The 23082-nt window shown below is 54.8% G+C and overlaps 1 protein-coding gene across 1 annotated transcript in view; it reads right to left on the bottom strand.

Annotated features, from left to right (window-relative positions):
* Window positions 1–23082, bottom strand: part of WDFY4 (WDFY family member 4) — a gene marked incomplete at its 5' end in the record, with an annotated part of 233527 nt that overhangs the window by 53783 nt on the left and 156662 nt on the right. The window contains 4 exons of the mRNA XM_081104486.1: window positions 7947–8009; window positions 9430–9515; window positions 11921–12041; window positions 16124–16272. Of these exons, the coding sequence (XP_080960612.1) occupies window positions 7947–8009; window positions 9430–9515; window positions 11921–12041; window positions 16124–16272 (419 nt within the window). The remainder of the gene's footprint in view (window positions 1–7946; window positions 8010–9429; window positions 9516–11920; window positions 12042–16123; window positions 16273–23082) is intronic.

Raw genomic sequence — 23082 nt, 5'->3', positions numbered from 1 at the left:
CTCTCTCTCTCTCTCTGTTTGCATAATCTGCTCTAGGCACTTTATCTCCACTCAGCCTGCAAGCCCTGGGCTGTGAATGAAGAGGCTCCACTCCCCTCTCACTCTGCCCAATTCTCTTACAGTCTCTGGTGGGAAGAAGGAAAGAATGGCTGCAGGTATGGGCTGGTGCAGTCAATAAATAAGTACCTTACCAGGAGGCCCTGTGCTGGGTGCAGGGATTGCATCCCGTAGGGCAAAGCATGGCTCACCCTGGGCCACCTGTAGGGAAGACACATTGGAAGAAGACAGACAGAGGAAGGCAGGCTCTCAGGCCATCCGCCTTGGCAGAGAGAACATCAAAAGCACAGTTGGCCAGAGCTAGGTTCAGGGCAGCTCTTCCTCTTGCCATTGCCCTGGGCTTCTTTCTTAGCTTTGGCTCCCTCATCTGTAACGTGGGAATGATACAACCCCAACTCTAAGGGTCACTGAGCACCTACAGGGACAGCACATGGGGAAGCACTCAATAGAAGTCAGTTCTCTAAGACCTGGGCTTCGTGCGTATCAAGCTGAAATCCCACTTTGGATAGTGTCCGTCTTTGTACCAGATCTTTGGGCAGAAATGACAGTGGTGGAGCCAGTCCTCGCAGACAAGAGAACTTTCTGGACCACCCACACCTCCATACTGCCTAAAACAAAAGGTCAAGAAAACCACCTTCAGCAAAGCTTTTAAACACTTTAATCAAGGCTCTTCTGTGTTGGCGGCAAGTCCTATGGAAGTCGATGGAAAAGCACTGAAGGTCCATGGTTCAGAGGGAGGAGCGCATTTCTTTGTTCACATTACAAGCCGGAGCAGATAGCACACTGCATTTCTTCACTCCTCACTGTCCATTTCTATTCGTAATGCTTAGTCGTGACAACTCCACCATATTTTTAAATATATATATATATTTTTATTGATTTAAGAGGAAGGAAAAGGGAGAGATAGAAACATCAATGATGAGAGAGAATCATCGATGGGCTGCCTCCTGCATGCACCCAACTTGGGATCGAGCCCGTGACCGGGCAGGTGCCCTGACGAGGAATGAAACCGTGGCCTCCTAGTTCATAGGTGAACACTCAACCACTGAGCTATGCCAGCCCTCTCTGCCCCATCACACTCAGTCCCCGCTGCCCTTGTCCACCATGCCCTCTCCAAGCACCGCTCCTGGGTTCGCTGCCCATTGATTGACTGGCATGCAGGTGACGTTTACTTGCCAGCCTTGTTCTAGGTGCTTCATTATGTTTTCGTTCTCAGCCATGTCTTAGGAAGAGGGGGTGGCAGAGGGATAAAATGAATTGTTGTTGATGGTGGTAGTTGCACACAACCACATATATGACAAAACGGCAAAAGACTGTGCACACATATTGTACCAAGGACAATTTCCCGGTTTTGAAATTGTACTGTAGTTGTGTAAAATGCAACTATTGGGGGAAATTCAATGAAGGCTTCATGGGGACTCTATGTATCATTTTTTTCAACTTCCTGTGATTCCGGAGTTAATTTAAAATAAAAAAGTTAAAGACCATCTCACCAGCCAGATGCGGCGATAAACAGATCTGTGGGCATCTGCCAAGCGCTAGCTTGTGAGTGACCCTGGGAAGCTGAAAGCTCTCAGGAGCCCCGAGCTATGGCATTTCAGGATAAAGAGCCCCTTTGCCTCAGTTTACCAACCTGTCTAAGCTACCATTGTTGATCGTGTCCTTCATGATTCCTGAGAAAGATGCTAAAATAGAAGAAAGTGCCTGGCATCTTTACCCATGTCCCAGATTTTCAGTGGGTGGCTGGGGACCTTGAGCTAGTGAGTTTCTGCCTTCCAGTGATTCTGCTGTGGGCCTGGTCTGAGCCGCGTGGTCTCTGCAGCTGCCCTCCCAGGCTGTGCTCCTGAGAGCACACCTATGCGCCCAGTGGGGGCGGCAGCTCTCCTCACTAAGCAAGCGGGGCTCACATGCTCGGCCTCGCGCTGCTCAGCCCCGTGGTCTCTAGAGAGTAGGGCTGCGGAACACAGGGGCAGGTGGACTTGAATCTTAGCCTCCACGCTGCTGGCAGGGGGCCGGGGTGTTAGTGACTGTCTTGGAAGGTCATCTTCTTATAGATCTTTATAGCCAGTTATGGTTTGTTTTCTAAGTTCTTCCATTGCTTTTCAAAGATAATCTATAAAGGAAATTCTGACCACGCTCAACTGTAGAACCTTGTGCCCCAAAGTGTATTTCATTCTAAACGTTATTAAGTAAACTATCCAACTGAGAGAATAGTTCAGAAACCGCAACTACCCAACAACCGGGTCACACCCAACAGTGTCCTCCAGCCCAGGGTACCTTGGGCCTGAGGACACATCAGTGAGTGTGTCCCTCATCAGAGAGCATGGCCCTGGAAGGGGCCTTCCACACATCTGCGGGCAGCCTCGCCTTGCGTCTCTGAGTTCTCTAACCCTGGGCTTGAGATGAACCGAGATCCCTGGGGAGCAGCATCACTGAGCCAGGCCATGCGCATCCCAAACACATGTCTGTGCAGAAATAGGGCCACATGTTAGGGCCCTGCTTTTCCAGAGACACAATATAAAATATTATATTCTATAGTGCTCTTTCTTCAAACTTTATAAAAACGGAATTGACTTTGGTATCACTACCCTTTAGACAAGGGCAAATTTGATAGTCAGTGCCAAGAGAAAGTTTTCTGGGGGTAAAAGTTCAAAACCCTCTGTCTCTGGTTATCCGTCCTTGGAAAGCAATGTAAGCCAGCCCAATAGTTGTGCTTCTACAGTTTCAGTGGATTTGTTTCTATAGTTGCAGGACCCCAGTATCTGACCACATTACTTTTTCTCCTTTGAGAGAACTCCGGCGAATGAATGGTTCCAGGCTCATTGTACCTTGTATTTAACTTTGAAGCTGTTTCCAGCCCTTTGTGGAGGGCACAGATAGCTGTGTTAGTCACATGCGCATTCCACGCTAGCTGTCCTTCCCCTGTCACTCGGCCATTCCTCCTCCTTTCCTGACTGGCCCCTCACAACGCAGCAGAGCCCGTGGGTGGGTGTCTAACATGGGGAGTGCTCTGGCTGTCAGGCACTTGGCAGGGGGTCCTGCGGGGTTCCTGCTAGAAGGCCCTGTAGAGGCAGAGCCCAGCACTGCAGCGAGCCTGGTTATGCCGCCTCCCTGCCTTCAGAGTGGTCTGGCCTTGTGCTGTGGGAGACATATGTGGATTACAGGCTCTAGGCTCATCCAGACTTTGCAAGTATTTTCTGCTTGTAACCCAGGCACAGAAATTCCTTGGAATTCAGCTCAGGGTGAGGGAGGGGGCAGCCATTGTCGCTGGAATTATAGGCAAAAACCTGGCCCTTAAAAGCTCTGGTCCCCGTGTAGGGGGCCGGCCTCCGGAGGGCTAGCGCAGTCATCAAGAGCGGGGACCGAGATCAGAACCCTCCAGCACAGGCCAAGCTTCGTGGGCGGTTGAAAACTCTCAGGACCACATGTCTTCTCCAGCAACGAGAAGCTTGTGGCCACCGAAGTGTCCCAAACACAGCCAGGCATTTTTAAAGGCTAACTGTGTGGATCTGCATGGCCCTTGGCAGCCCAAATAAAAAGGCACAGAACCATGGCCGCTGAGCCCTCGGAAGGCTGCGCGCTGCCCCCGGCCGTTGAGAGAAGGGCTGGGAAGGAGACAGAAGAGCCCACAGCATAGACACCACCTGCTTTTAATCAACTGCTCCACAAACACCCCAAACGCACAGCAGATGATCCTGAAACTAAGCAAAGGAACGACAGTTTATGGAGCACCTCCTTGAGGTCAAATTGGCTAGATCCCAAAGGTCACGCTGGCTGCTGCAGCAGAGCCTCGCCATGAGCCCAGGCTGCCTCCGTGGCCTCAGTGCCAGGACCAACTATGCGGCTGGGGCTTCCTCGTTGTGTCAAAGCTCCCCTTCTATTCGCTCACTAGGCATGTCCTGGAGCACTATGCACTGTTCCCAGCTGCCCCCAGCAGAGAGGGAGGGAAGGAAGGGAGGGTAAGGGAAGGAGGGTGGGAGGGAGAGAGAGGAGAGAGAGAAACATCAATTGCTTGTCTTCTGTACTTGCTCTGACTGGGAACTGAATTCACATCCCAGGTATGTGTCCTGACCAAGAATCAAACTGGCAACCTTTTGGTGCATAGGATGATGCTCCAGCAACTGAGCCACTCCAGCTGGGCAGCAGCTCACTCAGCTTGTATTTTCCAAAGGTCTCCGTGCTTGGAGCCGTGCTGGGGCGATGCCAGGCAGGCACAGAGTGGCCGTGGAACGTCCTGCTCCTTTGGCTCAGAGGGCCGTGAGGAAAATGTTAACACAATGGAAATGCAATCGGCACAGGCCCAGCTGTTCCACTGGTGCCAGCCGGTGCCCAGGTGGGTGTCTAGGGTTATCTCTATGGATGAGAGAAGTAATTTCTGCACATTTAACTCATCCCCAGGGCAATAATGAACTCTTCCACTTGGCACTGATTTTTGTATGGACACCCAACTTAGTGCCATAGCCACAGCTGAGCTCCTCTGCCCCTCCTCTATCTACTCCTTCTCCGTCTGGGACAGGGATTGAGATCCTAACCTGTGTGGATAGAGGTAAGCATTGGTGGGACAATGCATCTCTCAGACTCTGAGAAGAATAGAACAGGAATGGCCAGGGAACCACCCCCAGCTGTAGGGACAGCGACGTGATCACTGAGTGACATTGTACACAAGGCATTTATAAGAGGGTGATCTGCAGAGGCAAAAGGCGTTTAGTGAAGTGACTTGTGTCAGACTTGATGCAAGAAGAGAGAAGCTCCAGGGAGTGAGAAAATGGACACGCAGCCATGAGTGCTGTGGCCCTGGGGAGCTGCTGCCGGGGCAGTGCGGGGCCAGCTCCTGTGGTTGATGCCTCAGTATTCACCCCTCTGTGATAACAGAACCCTGATGCTCTGGGAAACCACCTCCCCTCAGTGTGGTCTATATCATTGGGTGGAACTGACTCCACTCCAGGATGTGGGTGGGCACATGACCCTGCCCTGGCCTATGAAAGCACTTGGTTGGTTCTGGAATGGGTACTAACCTAATTGAGGCAGACGAAAACCACTTTGGGGGATTTTTGCTAAAATTACTGAGACAGAGCGTTCCTTGTGTGGCAGACTTCCTGTGGGATTGGCTGTTGGGGTGGTGATGCCCTTACGCTGGGAGTCTGCTGAGAACAGCCAACACAGGAACAGCCCCCCCCCCCCCCCCCCCGGCCCCTGTGAGACAGGAGCCACAGGTCCTGAGGATTTATGAGCCCAGAGATCTAGCTTGCCTGGAGCCAGACCTGTCTGGCCATCAGGTATGTGAGGTGATGGCTTCAGTTAGTTTGAAATGGCTTTCCACCACTGTCACCAGAACATTGCAACGAAGTCCACATGTGGAGATGGAAGCTTCTATGAAACAGGCAATATGAGGTCCAAGGCTAGCACTCAGCTTCTATATGCAACTAGGGCTCCACTATTGTTGAACTGCTGAAGTACATCCAGCCCACTTGGTAACCAGCCACCCCGCCTCCAGCGGCCCCTGCTACCCAGGCCTCCTAGACCTTTGCCCAGCATGTGCTGGACTCCACACGCTCCACCAAGGAAAGGGTTATTCCTGAAACAACAGGAGCTTCTGCTGGCAGCCACTCAAATGGGTCTTTTGAAGATCACCAATGGCCCCCATGCTGCAAAGTGCTACGGTCACTTCTCATCTTACTTAGCCGACCAGCAGCATGTGATCATTTGATCCAAGCACAGTTGACCACTCCCTCCTTGAAATACAAGCTGACTCTCAGGAAATATTCCACACCTGCCATTCCTCCTGCCTTTCTTTTTCAAAAAGATATGGTTTTTATAGTGAGAGAAAGGGAGAGAGATAGATAGATAGAAACATTGGTGAGAGAGAATCATCGATCAGCTAGCTGCCTCCTGCATGCCCCCCACTGGGAATTGAGCCCACAACCCAGGCATGTGCCCTGACCAGAAATCGAACCAGTGACCTCTTGGTTCATGGATCACCGCTCAGCCATTGAGCCACACCGGCCTTCCTGGATGTAACTTGCCGTCTCTGTGCTCGTTCCTCCCCATGTCCTTACCCATGAAAGGTTGGACGCCCCAGGGCACACTCCTTAAACCTCTTGCCCTGGTGCACTCATTCTCCTGGTGATCTTACCCAGTCTCATGCTTTAAATTCTATTCCAGACGTACCTCTCAGCAGGGCCTGTCCATGGACTCCAAATTCACCTACTCAAAGGCCAACATGACACTCCACCGGGCTGTCTGCGGGCGTGTCAAAGCTAACAGGCCCCACACGGAGCTCCGGCAGCACCCCCAGCGCCGCTCTTCCTTGCTCCTCCCCTGGCACGTTCCAGTGCTCACAGCCAGATCTCTGGGCCTCTCCTCGAGTCTCTTCTCCCCCAGGCACTAACTCCACATGTGACTTGTCAACAGATGCCAGTAGAGGTTCCTCACAACTTCCAGAACCCGGGCGCTCCACCCCATCTCACGGTCACCCCGTTTCCAAGCCGCCATCTCTCCTAACCCAGATCACTCCTAACTGCCTCCCAGCTCTGCCTTTATCCCACTGTGCACCAGGGAGACCCTTCCAGAACCAGGGAGCCTCCCTGCTGCCAGCCACCTGGCGCCAGCCCACCACCTGCCTACCCTGCTCCTCCTCGGCCCAGTCTCTGCACACCTTGCTTCTCTACTTTGTGCAAATCTTAATATTGCTTCTCAGTGAGACCTTCCTTTAACACCCCACCTAAGATTTCAATCCCTACCTCTATCTACTTTTATTTTATACCTATACTCCTATTGTCCCCATGGGCAGGCGTTTGACCAACTGGGAGTTAGATGTGCTCTGACCACCAGGGGGCGGCGTGGAACGTGGTGGGCATCAGTGATGCGGTGCTGGCAGAGGGCAGCAGTGGAGGCGCTGCTGGTCCTGGTGGGTACCCACTAGAACGGGACTACGGCGGGATGGTGGAGCAGGTGAGCGAGTGGCACCAGGCCAAGGCGGGTGTGAGCGGGGACCCCGATTGCCCCACCAGTCACCCCACAAATCGGCCCTGATCGTTGGCGAGGCCTAGGAACCCTACCCATGCATGATTTTGTACACAGGCCTCTAATCAAATGTGCTTTCAGTGTCAGTAATGTAAATTGTTTTCTGTCTATCTTCCTTGGGAGACTACAAGGACAGGAAAGAGTGTGAGTATTTTGCTTGCTGCTCTGAAAGCAGCAAACACCACATATAACAAACTATCGATAACTGATTTGAATGACCTGGGGGTCCCTATTTCATAGTCAGTTGAACACCACCTCTGGGACGTCCCTCCCTGCCCCACCCACACTCCTGGACAAAACCAGCCACCACCTTCTTGCCTTCTCATTCCTAACAACGTGTCAAATGGTTTCCCCAGCCTCAGGGAAACAGGGTCCTTGTGAAGGGCAGCCTTGGCAGGTCTAGAAGCCCAGCATTCCCTGCAAGGAGGCTCCCTGCCATAGTGTGTAAACTGAGTGGGACCCGCACACCAGCATGCCTTCATTTAGCTTCTGAGTTTTCTGAGAGTCTCCTACAGGAGGACAGACCTGGGATTGCTCACACCCTGCCTGAGGGCTGATGCCCAGGCTGGGCCTGGCCTGGCACCTCTTTGCCAACCTGCACCCACCCACCACAGGCAGACGGCTTTCTGCCATTTTGGTCTGGAAAAGCCACAGACTATGTGGGACACATAGGCTTTTGCAGGGGTGCAGTCGGCAGAAGGAGCTTTGGGAGGAGGCGGAGGGAGGAGGGGGTGGGAGAGGGGACAATAAAGGGGAAGGCGGACTGCGTGCTCCTGGCATGACAGCTTTACAGTAGGATGGGGCGAATGAGGTCAGAGCCAGGCCAGCGCCGGCCGGAGAGCACGGCTAGGCCCGCCCACACTTACCTGAGGTGGAGGGGTTCCTCTGGGACGCCCTTCCCCTTCAAGCTGGGTTGGAAGGAGCAGAAGCTACACAAAAAGGAAGGATCATCTCATTAGCAAGGGGCAGACCCTTCCAGCACCAAGGAGACATTTTCAGAGCCAGGCTAGGGACGGGTGCTGGGCCCACCAGCCCTCCAGCCCTCCAGCCACCCCGTCTGTGGGCAGCAGACCTAGTGCCCCTCTGACCACCCTCAGCACGTCTGCATCGCACACTCAGCCCTAATAACAACCATAACAATAAAACAATGTCACCATAAAAATACGTGTCTTAGATTCCTCCTCTGCCAATCTCACCACACACGGCTGTACCCTGGGCAAGGTGCCATCTCAATTTCAGGCTCACCGAGGAGGGCAGGGTGCTGGTGGGCACCACTCACCACTGAGCTAGGGGACGCACAACTCCTAGATTAACTGAAAACGTTAGCTCCCAGGAATCACAAGGGAACACAAACGTGAGGGTCAGCCTCGCACTCCCACTGCTCCAGCTTGGTCTAAAACGAACTGGAAGAAAATGTCAGGAGGCCGTATATAGGCAAATGGGAAGAACCTCAAAGGGAGGCTCACAGCTACTGGAAACGTGCCCAGCGCTGGGCAGGCAGCCTCTCTGCAGGACTGGTTTTCTCCTGTGGGCACAGCAGCAGGGCCTGGTGCCAGTGACCAGCCAGGGCCACCAGGAAGGCTAGGCTAGACCCGCTGAGTGCACATGGCCTGGAGCCTTCAGGTCAGGATGTCAAATCTCACCTCACAACTTCCGGCCAAAGTGGAGCCAAACAGCGCAGCTGTGACTCCAACTCCTGTGGGGTCTGTTTACGGCTGGGCACCTGCCTTCCTCTGTCCCTTCTAGCTCCCCACAAATCTCTATCTATTATCTACAACTCTAATAGTAATAAAAATAAATAAATATTAGTATTACCTTTTTCTTAGCTTATATTGCTTAGATGGATTAATCTATTGGGAGGGAGAGAAGTTAAACTAAACAGCAAGCTTCTCTCTTTAAGGGAAAATATGCTTGCGCAGAAGTGGGAAATCAGTGTTTGGAATTCTTTGCAATGAAATGTAAAGTTAGAACAACTAACATTGGCAACTGGGATCAAAAGGAAAGATAAAGCCAAAGAATTCTTGGATAATTAGAAAATAAAGCCAGAAAATTCTGGAATGCCTGTTAAATCTCCAGTTTCTGAAATATGTTGTGTCTGCACAATTTTTCCTCCTCCAGTCATTACTGTCCTAAACCCCTTCAGTCCCTGAGATGAGGCCGGCTTCCCAGGATGGAGCACAGGCTTTCTCTATGCTTTCAACAGCTCTGGGGGTAAGTTATTCCTGGTGTCTAAGCTGAGGATTCCTCGTGTGGGTCCAGGACAGCTCTGAGAGCAGCGCTGAGCGGTCCCTGCTCCTCTGCCCCCAGCTCCTGCTCAGCTTGCTCAGAGGAGGGATTTCCAATCCTTACCTTTTGAAGACCTTACTCCGATCGCTGTTGTGGAAGACAAAAAACTTGGAGCATCCATTTCGGAAAAAGATCTCCAGGGCAATGTCCTATAGAGAGAAACCCTTTTACTGCCCCTGAAGTCCCGGAAGAGCAGCACTGCCAGGCAGCAGAGTCCCTGCAAGAGGCCGTTGGGTCTCTGTGCCGCTGTGAGAGGATTGCAATCGCAGGTGGACCCAGAGGGTAGGAAATGGAGATCATGCATGTGCCCGGGAAGATCGGAATTTAAGAACCGAGATGGTTTCCCGTGAACACCTGATTCAGAGAGGATGGAGTCTTAGCTCCTCACAGTGAACACGCGCCCACAATCCTTCTGCTCAAGCCGATGAACTTGCCGCTTGGACTCTGGCGGGATCTGACCCCTGTGGCTCCTGGCCCATGAATACCGCGCCCACACCCTCAACGGACTCCCCTATAGTTTGCACAGCACGCGTCCCATGGTGACTCCCCTGCTATTCCTGCAAAAACTCCACTTCTGGTCACTCAAGCTTGCCTCAGTTTACCTCTTTATTCAGGATAACACAGGCAACCCTTCCCGCTAGCCTCCCACAGGGCACGGAGGCCACGTTGACAGCAATGAGCGGGGTCTCCACACAATGGGCAGGAGGGCGGGACCTCCAGTTCCTTTGGCTGAAGCAGGAAGCAAGGGCCCCGCTCCCAGGACAAGAAAGGAGCAAATGCCTAAATGACCTCTACACGATTCCCTTTCCTCTTCCTCTGCCTCTGCCTCCCTCTCCCCTCATCTGATCCACGGCAGGTAAATGACGGATTTGAGCAGTGATAGAGCGAGTCCACACAGGGGATGAGGGGGCCAGGGCTGGAGGGGGACAGAGGAGTGAGGCCTAGGCCTGGGGGACAGATGGGTGGCTCAGGGTCAGACTCGTGGGGGTGGGGGTGCTGTGTCCAACCCGGAGGCAGGTCCTGCTTCTGCCGGGCTGGATCCAGTGCTCAGTCAGTGCACGGGCTCCTGAGCAGACAGCGTATTTGTGCTGACAGTGCAAACCCGTCCTCTACAGGTGCACATAGAGCCTAGGTGTCTCTATAAATAGAAACATAAATAATGTGCAAATAGATGATGAACACAGAATCTATAGAGCAGGGGTCCTCAAACTACGGCCCGCGGGCCACATGCCAAGACAAATATTGTATTTGTTCCTGTTTTGTTTTTTTACTTCAAAATAAGATATGTGCAGTGTGCATAGGAATTTGTTCATAGTTTTTTTTAAACTATAGTCTGGCCCTCCAACGGTCTGAGGGACAGTGAACTGGCCCCCTGTTTAAAAAGTTTGAGGACCCCTGCTATAGAGGCTATGGCTTCCCAGCAGCCTTGAGTGTCCATGTCAGACTTCCGTCTGGGAGACTCCCACGCTGGACAAGCGGTGGCCAGTCCCCACTGTGCACACGGCCTCCCGATTCTCAGGCTCCCGGCCTTCTGGAGACATCCCCCACTTACAGGGGGAAAGAAACTCACTTACTGATACCTGTTTGCCATGTGTGTTACCTCTAAGGCAGATAGATAGTCATTAAAGATTTAATTCTTGATATTTAATATGTGCCAAGTGCTGTGTACATAATGGCAGACAAGACAAGAGGAAACAGGAGCCCAGAGAGGTGCCCAGTTGTGCAGTGCTGGCCACACTGCCCAGGACCCTTCAACTCAGCCCCTTCTGACTCAGCCCCTTGCGAAGAAATGCATGAGGTCAGGCAAAATGAGGACTGGCCCTTTGTGGGCAAAAGCAGCAGAGAGGCAGGGCAGAGGGAGAGGGGCAGAGGCTGCAGCCCCCTGGGCCCTCCTCAGCAGGACCCCGTCCTTTCGGATACTTTTCCAATGAGTCACCCTCCCTGCCCCAGGCCTCCCTGAGCTAATTACACACCTAAGAGATTTACAAGGGAAAGCACTCTCACTCCTTCTTCAGGCGAAGCACTGCCCCCTGTTGGCCTTTGCAGGGCAGACACCTGGCAGAGGCTAGCTGCTGAAGGCAGGTGTGTGTGTGCGGCCACGGGGGCCCAGAGGTCTTCCTCCCCTTGCCACTGAGCTGTTGCTTCTGAACCTCTGCCCCAGTGATTCTCCCTGGAGTGGGGATGCACTGGGTGCTGCTGAGCCTGCAGCTGCTCTGCCTCTCAAAGGACCCTGCTCTGTTTAGTGCCTGGGTGAGCCCTCCAGGGTCCCTGGCTGAGGGACAATCAGTAGATCTCTAAACCACTCCGCCCAGGGAATTATCAGGCGCTTGGCGAGTGTGGGGAGGGGAGGACGGCAGGCAGCTGAGGGGGTCCAGGCTGTCAGAACAGGGCAGACTGGCACTCAGCTCCTGGCATCAACTCTGCCCTGAGGCAACGGCGCTGCCTGTCTTGTATTCCTGAAGACCCAAGGGGGTCCCGGAGGAGTGTCCCTCCCACTCAGAGGGCATCCATGGCACCTGGGCCGCCCTCTCTCCTTGACCTTCCCGCGGCATACCTGCAGGAGGAAGCGCGCCTGCCGCAGCTCCCGGAGGTCCCCGTAGCTGTGGCGCTGGCAGGAGTAATGGTCGGAGGACCTGTCTTTGCTGCACAGGTTGAAAATGAATGGATCACTGATGCTGAGAGGACAAGAAGACATGCAGTGAGAGGGTGTCCAGTGGGCTCGTCCCGCCCTGGCCCACAGCCCCGACTGAGTTTCTGGGACACCCTGGGGGTTCCAGGGTGGCTGCGAGCAGGGTGCCCGCACCTCCTGACCTGCTAAACCCTGAGCACCATCCTCATTAGCCCTGCCCTGTGCAGTAGGAGGGGCAGCAGCCTCACCAGGTGAGAGGACAGCAGGCCAGGGGACAGCCTGCAGGACAGGCGGTGGCACTCGGAGACGAGTGTGAGTAAGAAGTCCCTCCGGGCACAGTGTCCACATGGACTGGGGGAGCGTGCAGGGGATACTCTCATCACGTGTGGAGAAATGTCAGACTCCGGAATCGGGCAGAGAGATGCCGAGACTCCACAGGAAGCCCGGTTCAGAATGTCCTCGGCAGCAGGGAGAACACCCACCCCGAAGGGCTGTAGGCCGGGATGCGATGCCAGGGGGCTGGGAACAGTGACCACAGCCTCAGCAGTGGCCTCGGGAGCACGCGCCCAGAGCCAGGGACCAGCCACGTGGCAGCGGAGGCCAAGCCAGGCCAGAGCTGCTCCCCGAGGTCCAGAGGAAGGACGGGGAGGCATAGCCTGAGCCCACTGTTTTTTTTTGGTTTTTTTTGGTTGCTTGTTTGTTTTGTTTTAAACATCTTTTTATTTATTTCAGAGAGGAAGGGAGAAGTAAAGAGAGATAGAAACCTCAATGATGAGAGAGAAACATCATCAATTGGCTGCCTCCTGCATGCCCCACGCTGGGGATCAAGCCTGCAACCCAGGCATGTGCTCTGACCAGGAATCAAACTGTGACCTCCTGATTCATAGGTCGATGCTCAACCAATGAGCCACACCGGCCGGGCAAGCCTGAGCCCATTGCTTAGCCCCCTGCACAGCCAGGCCCCAGGGGCGTGGGTTCCAGGCCTTTGCAGCGCCTCCTGCCTCTGTGAGGACAGTCCTCCCAGGAGTCCTGCTCGGAGCCATGTCGCTGTAGGACTGACTGAACAAATACGAATATGGCTTCGTTCTGGATGCTTCTGCCTGGAGGCCTTCATTGAAACCCACTGCTGCCTGGGGCCCTGTGTTCCTTATTAACGCTCCCCTCCAGGGTGAAGATCAGCTTCCCCTCAACTCCTCTGACTCCCGATGAGGCCTCAGAGGGACTCTGGTGCCTACCCGTGGCTGCGCCAGCCAGCATCACAGGCCAAGGCACTGGTGAGAATGGCAATAACTCCATCACCAATTATTACTCCACCCAACATTCAAGCATTGTCAGAATTCACACCTGAAATGTGCATTCAGCATCACTCACCCGATCACAAACTCTCTACCAGACGCTGTTGCCTGGCTCGTCTCTGTATCTATGGAGTTGACCACAGAGCCCGGGACAAGACCGACTTACAGTAAGTACTTGTCGCATTGAACTAAACAGAGAAATGATGCCTAAATGCTGACTGAAGGGAGGAACTATCCAGTTACAAAGAGCTAATTGGACTGTTTGGATTTCCACCAAATGAATAAAATGCTGTACCTTCCGAACCTGACCGCCACTGCTGAGGGTTAGATTGTTCCCCCACACAGAGATATGTTGCATCCCAGCCCCCCAAGTCTTAGACTGAGACTTTATTTAGAAATAGGTGAGTGGCAGAGGTAATAAAATTAAATGAAGTCAGAAAGATAGGCCCTGATCTAATATGACTAGTCCCCTATAAAGAGGGAAACAGACAGAGACAGACACGCTCAGGGGAAGGCCCTGTGAAGACACACGAGAGAAGATGGCCAGGTGACGGGCGTGACGTGTCTACAAGCAAATGGACACCGAGATGGGGGAACTCAGAGGCCGGAAGAGGCAAGGAGGGGCCAGCCCTGGAGCTGCAGAGGGAGAGCGCCCGCCTAGAGCTTGCTGCCGACTTCCCGCCTCCAGGACTGAGACACCAATATCTGTGTTTTAAAGTCACACAGATTTTGGTACTTGGTTACAGCAGCCCTGGCAACCTCATGCTATCAGCCGAAAGGGATCTGTGACAGCAACGTCATGCCTTCTAGGAAGGTTCTGAGGGTCTGGGATACTCCACAGCCCAGAGGGTGCTCCCCTGGAGGGCGTGCGCATTCTTGAGTTTCATTTCCGGTATTTTATGGACCCTCAGAGCCGCTTTCAGGGTCTAGTGCTCAGCGCACTCAACTTGAGGCTGTCTTTTAGAGAAACATTTCAGGGTGGACTTATCTGTATTTTTAACTGGCTTATGTATGCATCTCCCTCGGTCTCCATGGGCAAGAGAAGACTCAATCCCCATTGATCTGACAGGATTGAGCGGCCGTTGAGAACTGCAGTGCAGCAGCCCAGCCCTGGAGAGAGCGCCGTCTGGTTCGCAAACCCTTCTGGAGGGGCGGTGATTAACAATGCCCAGGCAATCCCCATTGACCGTCCAGGATAGCCATTTGTTCTCACTCCACTCTCCCATGCATTCTAGAAAAGTCCATTTCCAGACAGGGCAAGGCTCCCTGGTCCTTCCAAACCAAGAGAGCACAAGCAGCCTAACAAGTGGGCTTCTATTAAAAGTGTAGAGTGCTATGAGGGGCACCTCATACACAATATTCTCCTGATCAATAAGAGCTCATCTAACACTGACTGGTTTAAACCAGAGCTGAGGAGTGAAGCAACGGCTGGTGCGAGTCACCGCATGGGCTCGCCCTGAGCGCAGGGGGCAGGAGCTTCCATCAGCCCCCAGAAAGGCACATCTGCAGGCCCATTGTCCGTATTGATCAGTATCAATAAAACATGAGCCAGGAGATGGGATGTGTGTGCCAAGTATTAGTTATGCTTCTCCTGCCTTGGGAAAGCACAGAGGACTCCCAACAATCGGTAAACATTTGGAATGAATAAAAGATGAAAATTATCAGAGAGAAAAATGCCAAGCATTTTAAAGCAAATCTCGATCAAAGGAGGGGGGCTGACATCTATTCCCCACACTCCTTAAGCTCCTGCTTCCTGACCGGGCTGGAAATGACATGACACCTGGGAATTAAACCTCTTCGTTATCGGCAGGTCCGACTCTGACTCCTTGTCAATAGTCTACAACAGTGGCTCTCAGCTGGTTACCTCTCAGCATCAAATCTCAGTCGTACACCAGATCTGCCAAATTAGAAACTGGGGTGAAGGTGGATCCCAGAAGTCTGCTTTAACAAGCCTTCCAGGTGATTCGATGTAAGCTAATTGGAGTGTCGCTGGGCTAGCGAAGAGGGGCTTTGTCATCATGTGAGCCCTGGCTAACCAGGAAAGCCCAGGCTTGTTTCTGGATGAAGAAATCATCATACAAATTTTTCCAAAAGCAACGATCAACATGCAACTTGACAACTGGAGCCCGGGCAACAGTGCAAACATGGCCAATGTGGCCCAAACAGCTGGACTCCATAAGCACAGAGAACTCATCAGCCTGATCGAACCCAAACAGAACAAATGCAGTTGATCCTTAAAAAGATCCTTGGAATGTCCTGCCAAAGACCTCTGGTGTAGTTAGTATAAAATGACTCTTCAAATTTCTACCCAAATCTCACCCCCTGCAAGCCCCAGATCTTCCTCAAGTAGCCCTTCCTCAGCACACCCCTCCCTGTACACCCTGAAGAGTCCCCCCAGAGCAGATGCTCTGTCCTGTGCTGCTAGTGTGCCCCACATGCTTTCCAAGGAGCCTGTGTGCTGGTGGCACTTGCTGGGCATGGAGGGGCAGTGCTGATGTCTTACATGAGTGAGCAGCCAGCAGGCTGTCGAACGAGTGGGCTGATGGGACTGGGTTCCATGACAAATGACCTACGGAGAAACCCTCTTTGCCCCGTGGCCCCCACACCCGGGGAGGCACAAGGAGCTGCCCCAGTGTGTGCATCCCAGGTGTTAGCTTTGGGGAACATGGTCAGGAGTGCCTGCGCCTTAGGGTTCTTCTGTTTTATTTCACGGTTCAGTTCCTGGCCCAGCCCCAAGCGCACAGTGAGAACAAGGAGGGAGGGCAAGGGCGGAGGGTAGCTGAGAAGGAAGACTGGGGCTCAGGGAGGAGTCCAAGGGGAAGTGGACACTCACTTGGATAAGCAGTGGCGGGTGCAGTAGACGTCACCCACGGGGGAGAGTGTGAAGTTCTCGCAGATGTAGAAGTGCCGGTGGCCAAAGAGCAGGAGCGCCTCGGAGACCAGGTGGCCCTGCACGATCACCACGGAGTACTTCTGTGTCACCTGCAGGGAGGGAGCACAGTCAGGCCGTGGGCAGGAGAAGCGTGGCTGTCACTGTTGTGGGGGGCAGAAGGGCAGATCTGGAACCTGTTGGGCTCCTGCAGGGAGGGGGAGCACCACCCTGTAAGAACAAAGCCACTGCCCCAGCGCTGCACTGCACTTCACAGTCTAAGTGGCACTTCTGCACCCAACACCCCGTTTAGTTACCTGCTCTCCCCAGGCCAGCGCCCCAGCCCACAGTGTGTGGGTGAATGAGTGCTGGTTGCTCCCCGCGCACACTGACACCCTTCCTCTCACGGGAGGCCCCTCCACAACCGCCCTGAACATTCTGTAGTTAACAGTGAGGAATGTGTTTGAGCACACGCTTCTCAGTTATGGAGGCAAAGGAGCTTGTCCAGGGACCAGCTGGGAGGTGGCTGAGCCAGGACAGGAACGGGTCTGCCGAGAGCCACAGTGCAAGACCGGTGCTGCTGTCTACAAGGCCAAGGCGAGTCCACGCATGTGCAGACGGGCACTGCTCCCTCCTTTCAGACTTCAGGGCCGTTCTCTTGACAGCTGGAACGTTGGCAGCTTTCCAGAATTGCCACAGCTGGAGACAGTGCCAGCCAAAGGTTGCCTCCCTTCCCCGGGGCAGTCTGTGCCTAGCAACTGGCCATCCAGGGTGGAACTGGCCACCAGTGCCCAGGCGGGAGGACATCCAGAGCTCAAGCACCTGTGGAAGCAGCTGAGCCTCCACTGAGACCACCTCTTCCCTGCCCAGCCTGGACCCTCGCTGCCAACAAGCTTCCGGGCTCAGGGTTGGCTTTCCAGACCTGGACAATGGCTTGGTGTGACCCAGAGTCCTACACCAAGGAGGGACTTAGCGGGTCCTTCCATGGAATATATTTCCAAAGAAGTCAGTGAGGGGATAAGTAAATTCCAGATGATGAGAGCCCAAATGGACCAAGAATAAGGCCAGCCCAGCATTTCCTCAGGGTAATTCTGTGCCGATTCCAGTTACACAAAAGAGGAGCTCACTTTGTTTTTATTTTTACTTCTGACCAGATGGCCACTGTAACCCTTTTACACAGGAACCAATATAATTTTTACAACTGGGCAAGGGAGGCTCTACTCTAATTTGTAAAATCAAATTTAAAAGAGGTCCAGAGACAAGAATCTCACCAAAGACTGGAGCCATGTTTCTGGCTCACCTTGGGGAGCAGGGAGGAGGACACAGGAGAGAACAGGCCCTGCAGGAGCTATCTGGCTTCTGTGTCCAATGCACTTGGTCCGTAAGGGCCAAGGGTCACCACGGGCTCATCCCACTACCGTCCAGGACAAGCCATTCCTGAACTATTCTCCTGAGGACAAGCCCAGGGTCTCGGTTCCCGTAATAAGCCTGCTGGGGACAGCTGGCTCTCCGCCTCTCCTGCCTCCACTGGACCTGGCCCTCAACCCTCCTTCAGAGCCACTTCAACACGGACTCATTTACAGCTTCACTCATCCATCCAGACGTTTATCAACTCAACAGCTATGGACTCAGCACCTACTACCTGCCAGGCTCTGAGCCAAGCGTGGGGATAGAGGGAGGAACACGATAAGCAAGAACCCTACTCTCCCGGGACTTCAGTCCAGTAGGGGAAGATGGCTGGCACACAAACATGACAATCAATAAATGATTACGAATTGTGATGGGTGCTGAGAGGGGGAACCAGGGTGCCTGGTGATAAGGCAGCGAGAACTTGGGGCATGTTTTAGAAAAGCTGGGAATTGGAGGATGGGCAGGGGCAGCGTGGACAAGCTGGGAGAACACATTTCAGGGAAAGGGAGCATTCCATTCGGAGCTGAGGCAGGGAGGGAGAAAAGAGAGCAGTATGGCTGACACAAAGCTGGAAAGTGGGGTGCTCAGGTCATGGGGCCTTGAGGCTGGTAGGCCCACTGAGCTTCATTTTGGTTTCAATAGAAAGCCGAGGAGGGGTCATCTCTGAAAGATGCCACTGGCCGCTGGAGGGAGGATAGATTGGAAAGAGCCAAGAGTGGAAGGAGGGTCACCAGTCCTGAGGGCACTTCAGCGGTCCTGTGGAGGGATGACGGCTTTGACGGGATGCCAGAGGGGAGGGGAGGGAGGGGAGAGTGGTTGAATCAAAACAAGGAGAGGTAGAACTGACAGGAACTTCTACTAGATAAGCCGTGGGAATCCAAACCAAACCCAGACCAGGAAGGCTTGGGGATCATGTCTCCTCAGGGCCCGAGGCAGCGATTGGAGCCCCCAGCCCCCTGGCAACTTGTCCAGAGGCCGCCCCCACTGCGGTGTGGCTGTACAGAAGGGACCACACATGCGCACCCAAAATACGCACCTTGGCACAGCTTTGCTTTCCGTTAAAGACACCTGAAAAGCAGCAGGCACAGCAGGGCGCCTGGCCTCGCCATGGCTTCCTGGGAGCAAGCAGTGCAGCCCGATATGAGTCGAGGGAAAGGAGTGCGGAGTCCAGGCCGAGAGATCTGTCCCAACAGACTGGGAGCTCACCCCGTCCTCCTCCAGCTGCCCATCTGCTTCTGCTCCTCCCCACAGGGTGCTCTGTCCCACCCCGTGTGCACACACCGCGCCTACGCCCTCGGAGGCTCCGTGTTCCTGCGACGGCTATGTGCGCACGTGAAATCACTGTGTGTGCTTTCCCTGTTAAGCTGCGTCTGTCAGCGCCACCCTCAGGCCAGCCGGACACTCCGCTAGGAGGGCAGAGAGAGGCTTGCCCCTCCCACGGAGACTCTTCCGAGGAGCTTCTGTGAAATCATAGGCACGCTTTTCACGTGGCCCCGCTGTACCCGCGCAGCGTATTGCTCTTCTTGCTGTTCCGCTCCGCCTTCCCTTTAGCAGCCCTCCTTGGAGACCCTCCAAGTCGCTCGTGGGGCCGTCCCGCCTTATGAATGGGTGCGCTGCACTCCGAGGTCGTGGCGCAATCCCCTCTTCCTTTGGGCTGTTTTCTAATGTTCTGTCATTACAGAGGCTGCCGCAGTGACCATCAGCACAATGTCACTTTGCCCAAAAGTAAACCTGTGGGTTAAATTCCTACAAGTAGGACTGCGGGCCCAGGGACGGCATTTTAAACTCTGGGAACTATTGCCAGATGCCTTCCCGCAGGCGCACCAGGTACGCTCTCGCCGGCACTGTTAGGAGGGCTACACCAGGCTTTACCCTCTTTTTCAGGTCCACGTGTGACACGTGGAACGGTGGCACCAGCCCTGGCCTGTGCACCGCTAAACCCTCTCCCTCCCCACGGTGCCCGCCTTCGCCCAACCTCTGTGAGCAGCATCGCCATGGTCTCCAGGTGCTTCCCGTCGGGGAGACAGTAACGCTGAGAAAAACCAAACCGCAAGGAAAATGTCTAGTGAGAGCTGGGTTAATAGCTTAAAAATCGATTCTGCTAGAAAAATACGGCATTTAAACCTGGACAACGAGCCCAAGTGAACTGCTACCCACTCTCCCACTTCAATCCGCCCTGGGAGGGCTCCACCCCGCGTGACTCGTGATTAAGAAGTCTCTCACGCCACGTGTCTATCGATCGCTTTAGAAAGACGGGAACTTCTGCTTCATAAGTGGAATTTCTTTGAGGTGGGCTAATGAGCTATCGTCACTCCCGACTAGGAAATGGCTAAGCTGTGCCCACCCCCCGCCTGTGCGACGGGGACAGGTGGTGGAGAAATCCAGAGCTGAAGGCAGAGGGCAGCCTATACGGGGCTGGTCCTGGAGGCCACGCAGCAGGTCCTCCTGGAGCCAGGCCTCCCGGCCGGCCCGTTGGTGAGCAGGAGGTCCTCGCAGGTGCGCCAGGCCCTTCCCCACGCTCCGCATCTGCAGTGAGTGCAGGCCCTGATTTGCAGGTGGGAACCAGGTATAGAGCTGCCACGTGAGGGGCCCAGAACAGAGCTGACATGTCCACCCTCGGATATCTATGCAGAGTCTCCTGCCAAGAATGCGTTAGCCCGCCCGCGAGTATCCTGCGCCTTCCTACACCTCTGCCTGCCAGTGTCGTCCACACGTCCGGTGACCTGGCAGGTGGGAGGACCTGCCCGGCTTTCAGGAAAGCACAGCTGGCTGAGGAGAAGGCGGGGCTCACAAAGGAGAGAACAGATGTGAGTGAGTTACGTGGGCTGCCTGTGGAGTCTGGATCCACTCCTCACGCCTCGGTCACCTGGAGATGAAGCATTCAGGCACAGTAGCAATCGAAGAAAAGGGTAAAACGTTACAGAGGAACAGTTTGGTGAACACCGATTTGGCAAATCTGAGAAGAAAGGCAGCATGTGGATCTCTGCACGGCTCAGCTCTCAGGTAGACGCCGCAGCTAAGCCCGGCCGCCCTCCTGCGCCGCCTCCACAGAATACGCCCAATGTGCATGGACCCGGCCGCGGGCACCGCCAGCCCTGCCACGCGGAGGCCATGGACGGAGGGGCCGGCCCCAGAGGACAGTGAGCGCGCTGCGAGTTCGGGGGCTGCTCCCCCGCAGGGCCAGCATGAGCTGCATGAAGCAGGACCTGCTGCTGGTGGTTCAAATGGACGGTTCTCGCTGGGGCAGCCCTGCCTATTGGGAAGCCTGGGCCTGCGGGCCTCGGGCCCTCACTCCGGCTGGTACATGTGAGACCACCTGGACGTGTGCCGACGCTCCTGTGCCCCGGCTGCATCCCAGAGGTTCCTGCCCACGGTGCAGGGTGGCCTGGCATCTGCACGTTAGCGGGCAGCCCCGCCGACTCCGGTGCAGGCCACCTGGAGACGGTACCTGAGACACTGGCCGTGGGCACCAGGAGGCTCTGAAAGGTGAGGTCTCACCTCAGGAAGCCTCTCTCAGACCTCCTCCAGGTGGTGTGCAGTCACTGAACATGCACGCTGAATGCGCATTGTGTGCCCACACACTCCTAGGCACACGTGGGCAAAGGGGGAATGGGGGCCTCCAACAGGGGAGATGGAGCGCAGACGTCCCGGCCCAGCACAGCAGGCAGCTGCCGGCGCTCTGCGGGGCAGAGCAGGGTGCTCGGCCCTGATGAGGGTGACAGAGGTGACATCAGAAAAGTGGTTCCCAGGGAGGGGACCTCCAGACTGGGTAAGGGGTTAAAGAGATAAAAACATGGGGGAGCATTCCCAGGCATAAAGTCTAGAGCCAGCTGAACGTGTTTGCAGAGTGCAGGTAGTTCTGTCTCTTTAGAGTACCAGGTCTGAGGGGCGTGTGTGTGTGTGTGTGTGTGTGTGTGTGTAATTAAGGGTGAGGGAGGCACGTCCAGGGAGTGGCCAGCCCCCCAGGAGTGGCTGTACACAAAATCTGCCAAATATGCCAAAGAGCATCTCTGAAGGTGTTGAGGAGGGCTGACACGTCAGCTCCACATGCAGAAAGTCCGCCATGGGCTCCCAAAGACGGGAAGTTCAAACATGGGAAGGTTAAGGCACTTCTCCTCCAACAGACTCCTCTGTGAAAATCCCGAGCCGAGCTGGCCGCTGCTCTCTGCGTCCGCCCGGAGCAGAGGGCTCTCCCTGTGAGCCGTTCCTTTCCACCCAGGCCAGGCCAAGACCTCTCCCTGTGTCTCCATAAAAATGCGAACGTTCCGTCTTAAATGTAAGTGAAGAGGACAGGAGTAGCGAAAACCACCCTGCGGTCGGGCCTGAGCCTCGCTTCCCGGAGCAGCTCATGGAGGGCACGGGGCCCTCCCAGCAGCACAGTGGCGACTGAGGCGCACAATTAACATGCACGGAATCAACCACCCTTCACGGCAAATGGAGCTGTTTGCGGAGAAACGTGTTTGTGGCTCTGGGAATCATTAATCAATGACACAGAGGCAGCCCAAAACAATTACTGTCCCAGGTATCGCTGGAGGCGACCACAGCGCCAATGTTCACATAGAGAAACGAGCGAGCTGCTGCCACCCTGAGCTCAGGCCTGCTGCTGCCCAAGGCCTGGGTGCAGGGGCGGGGGAAGGGCCATCCAGAAGCCTGGAAGGAGGGTGTGCTCTGGAGCCCCCTGGGCTGTGTCCAGCGGAGGCGATAGATGTGTGTGTTGCTGAGACGTTGAGAGGAGGGGCCAGGATCTCCCTGCAGGGCAGCCTGGCCACCTTAATGGCGACCCTGGGAAGGTAGGTGCTCCGGGTTCTGAGCTGGGCACACACCTGCCACACACACTCTCTGGACAAGCTGCCCTTAGAAAAAGCACCGCCACAGGTTTCTGAAGAATCTGCATTAGGGTGTTCCCAGCTCGCGCCCAACACTTGCTACAAACTGTCTCCACAGGAGCAGAGAGTGTCGGCCAGGAAATGCAGGAGCAGCTCCCTACAGGCACACACACCTGCATGCATGGGCCTTCCGTGTCTTTGAGCACATTCATGGTCAGGCTCAGTGCCACAGTCCTTCCTTCCTCTGCTTCCAGCTCCTGTCCTCTCAAGCACGCCCAGGCGAGCAGGTTGGTGTGTGCTGGGCATGCTCTGTGCCAGGCAGAGACCCCTTGTGTGAGGGACCTAGAGGCCTGCCCGACTGGCCACCGCTAACCAGAGAGGTCTTACAGGGAGCTTCCAGCCTGGGAGGGTGCTGAAGGCCAGGGTGCCGAGAGTTTACACAACTTGCCCAAGGCAGGGTGCTGGGAGACGGTGGAGAGTGAAGTCACATGGACTTAGAGAGAGACAGGCCTGAGCTGGAGCCTAGCAATTCCAGTTAGCAGCCCCCAGGGCCCCGTTTTGCATCTTTGAAATGGAACTGACAAAGCCCGGCACAGGGCCACGGTGACACTAGGAGAGATGCTGAATGACAAGCACACAGCAAGGGCTCCAGGTGACCAGCTGCCAAGGTTGCCAATGACGTGATAC

This window comes from Myotis nattereri (genome assembly GCF_964212035.1).
Source record: "Myotis nattereri genome assembly, chromosome: 13".
In the NCBI taxonomy this organism is placed as follows: domain Eukaryota; kingdom Metazoa; phylum Chordata; class Mammalia; order Chiroptera; family Vespertilionidae; genus Myotis; species Myotis nattereri.
The sequence above is the reverse complement of the archived record's forward strand: the minus strand, read 5'-3'. Positions and strand labels throughout refer to the sequence as shown.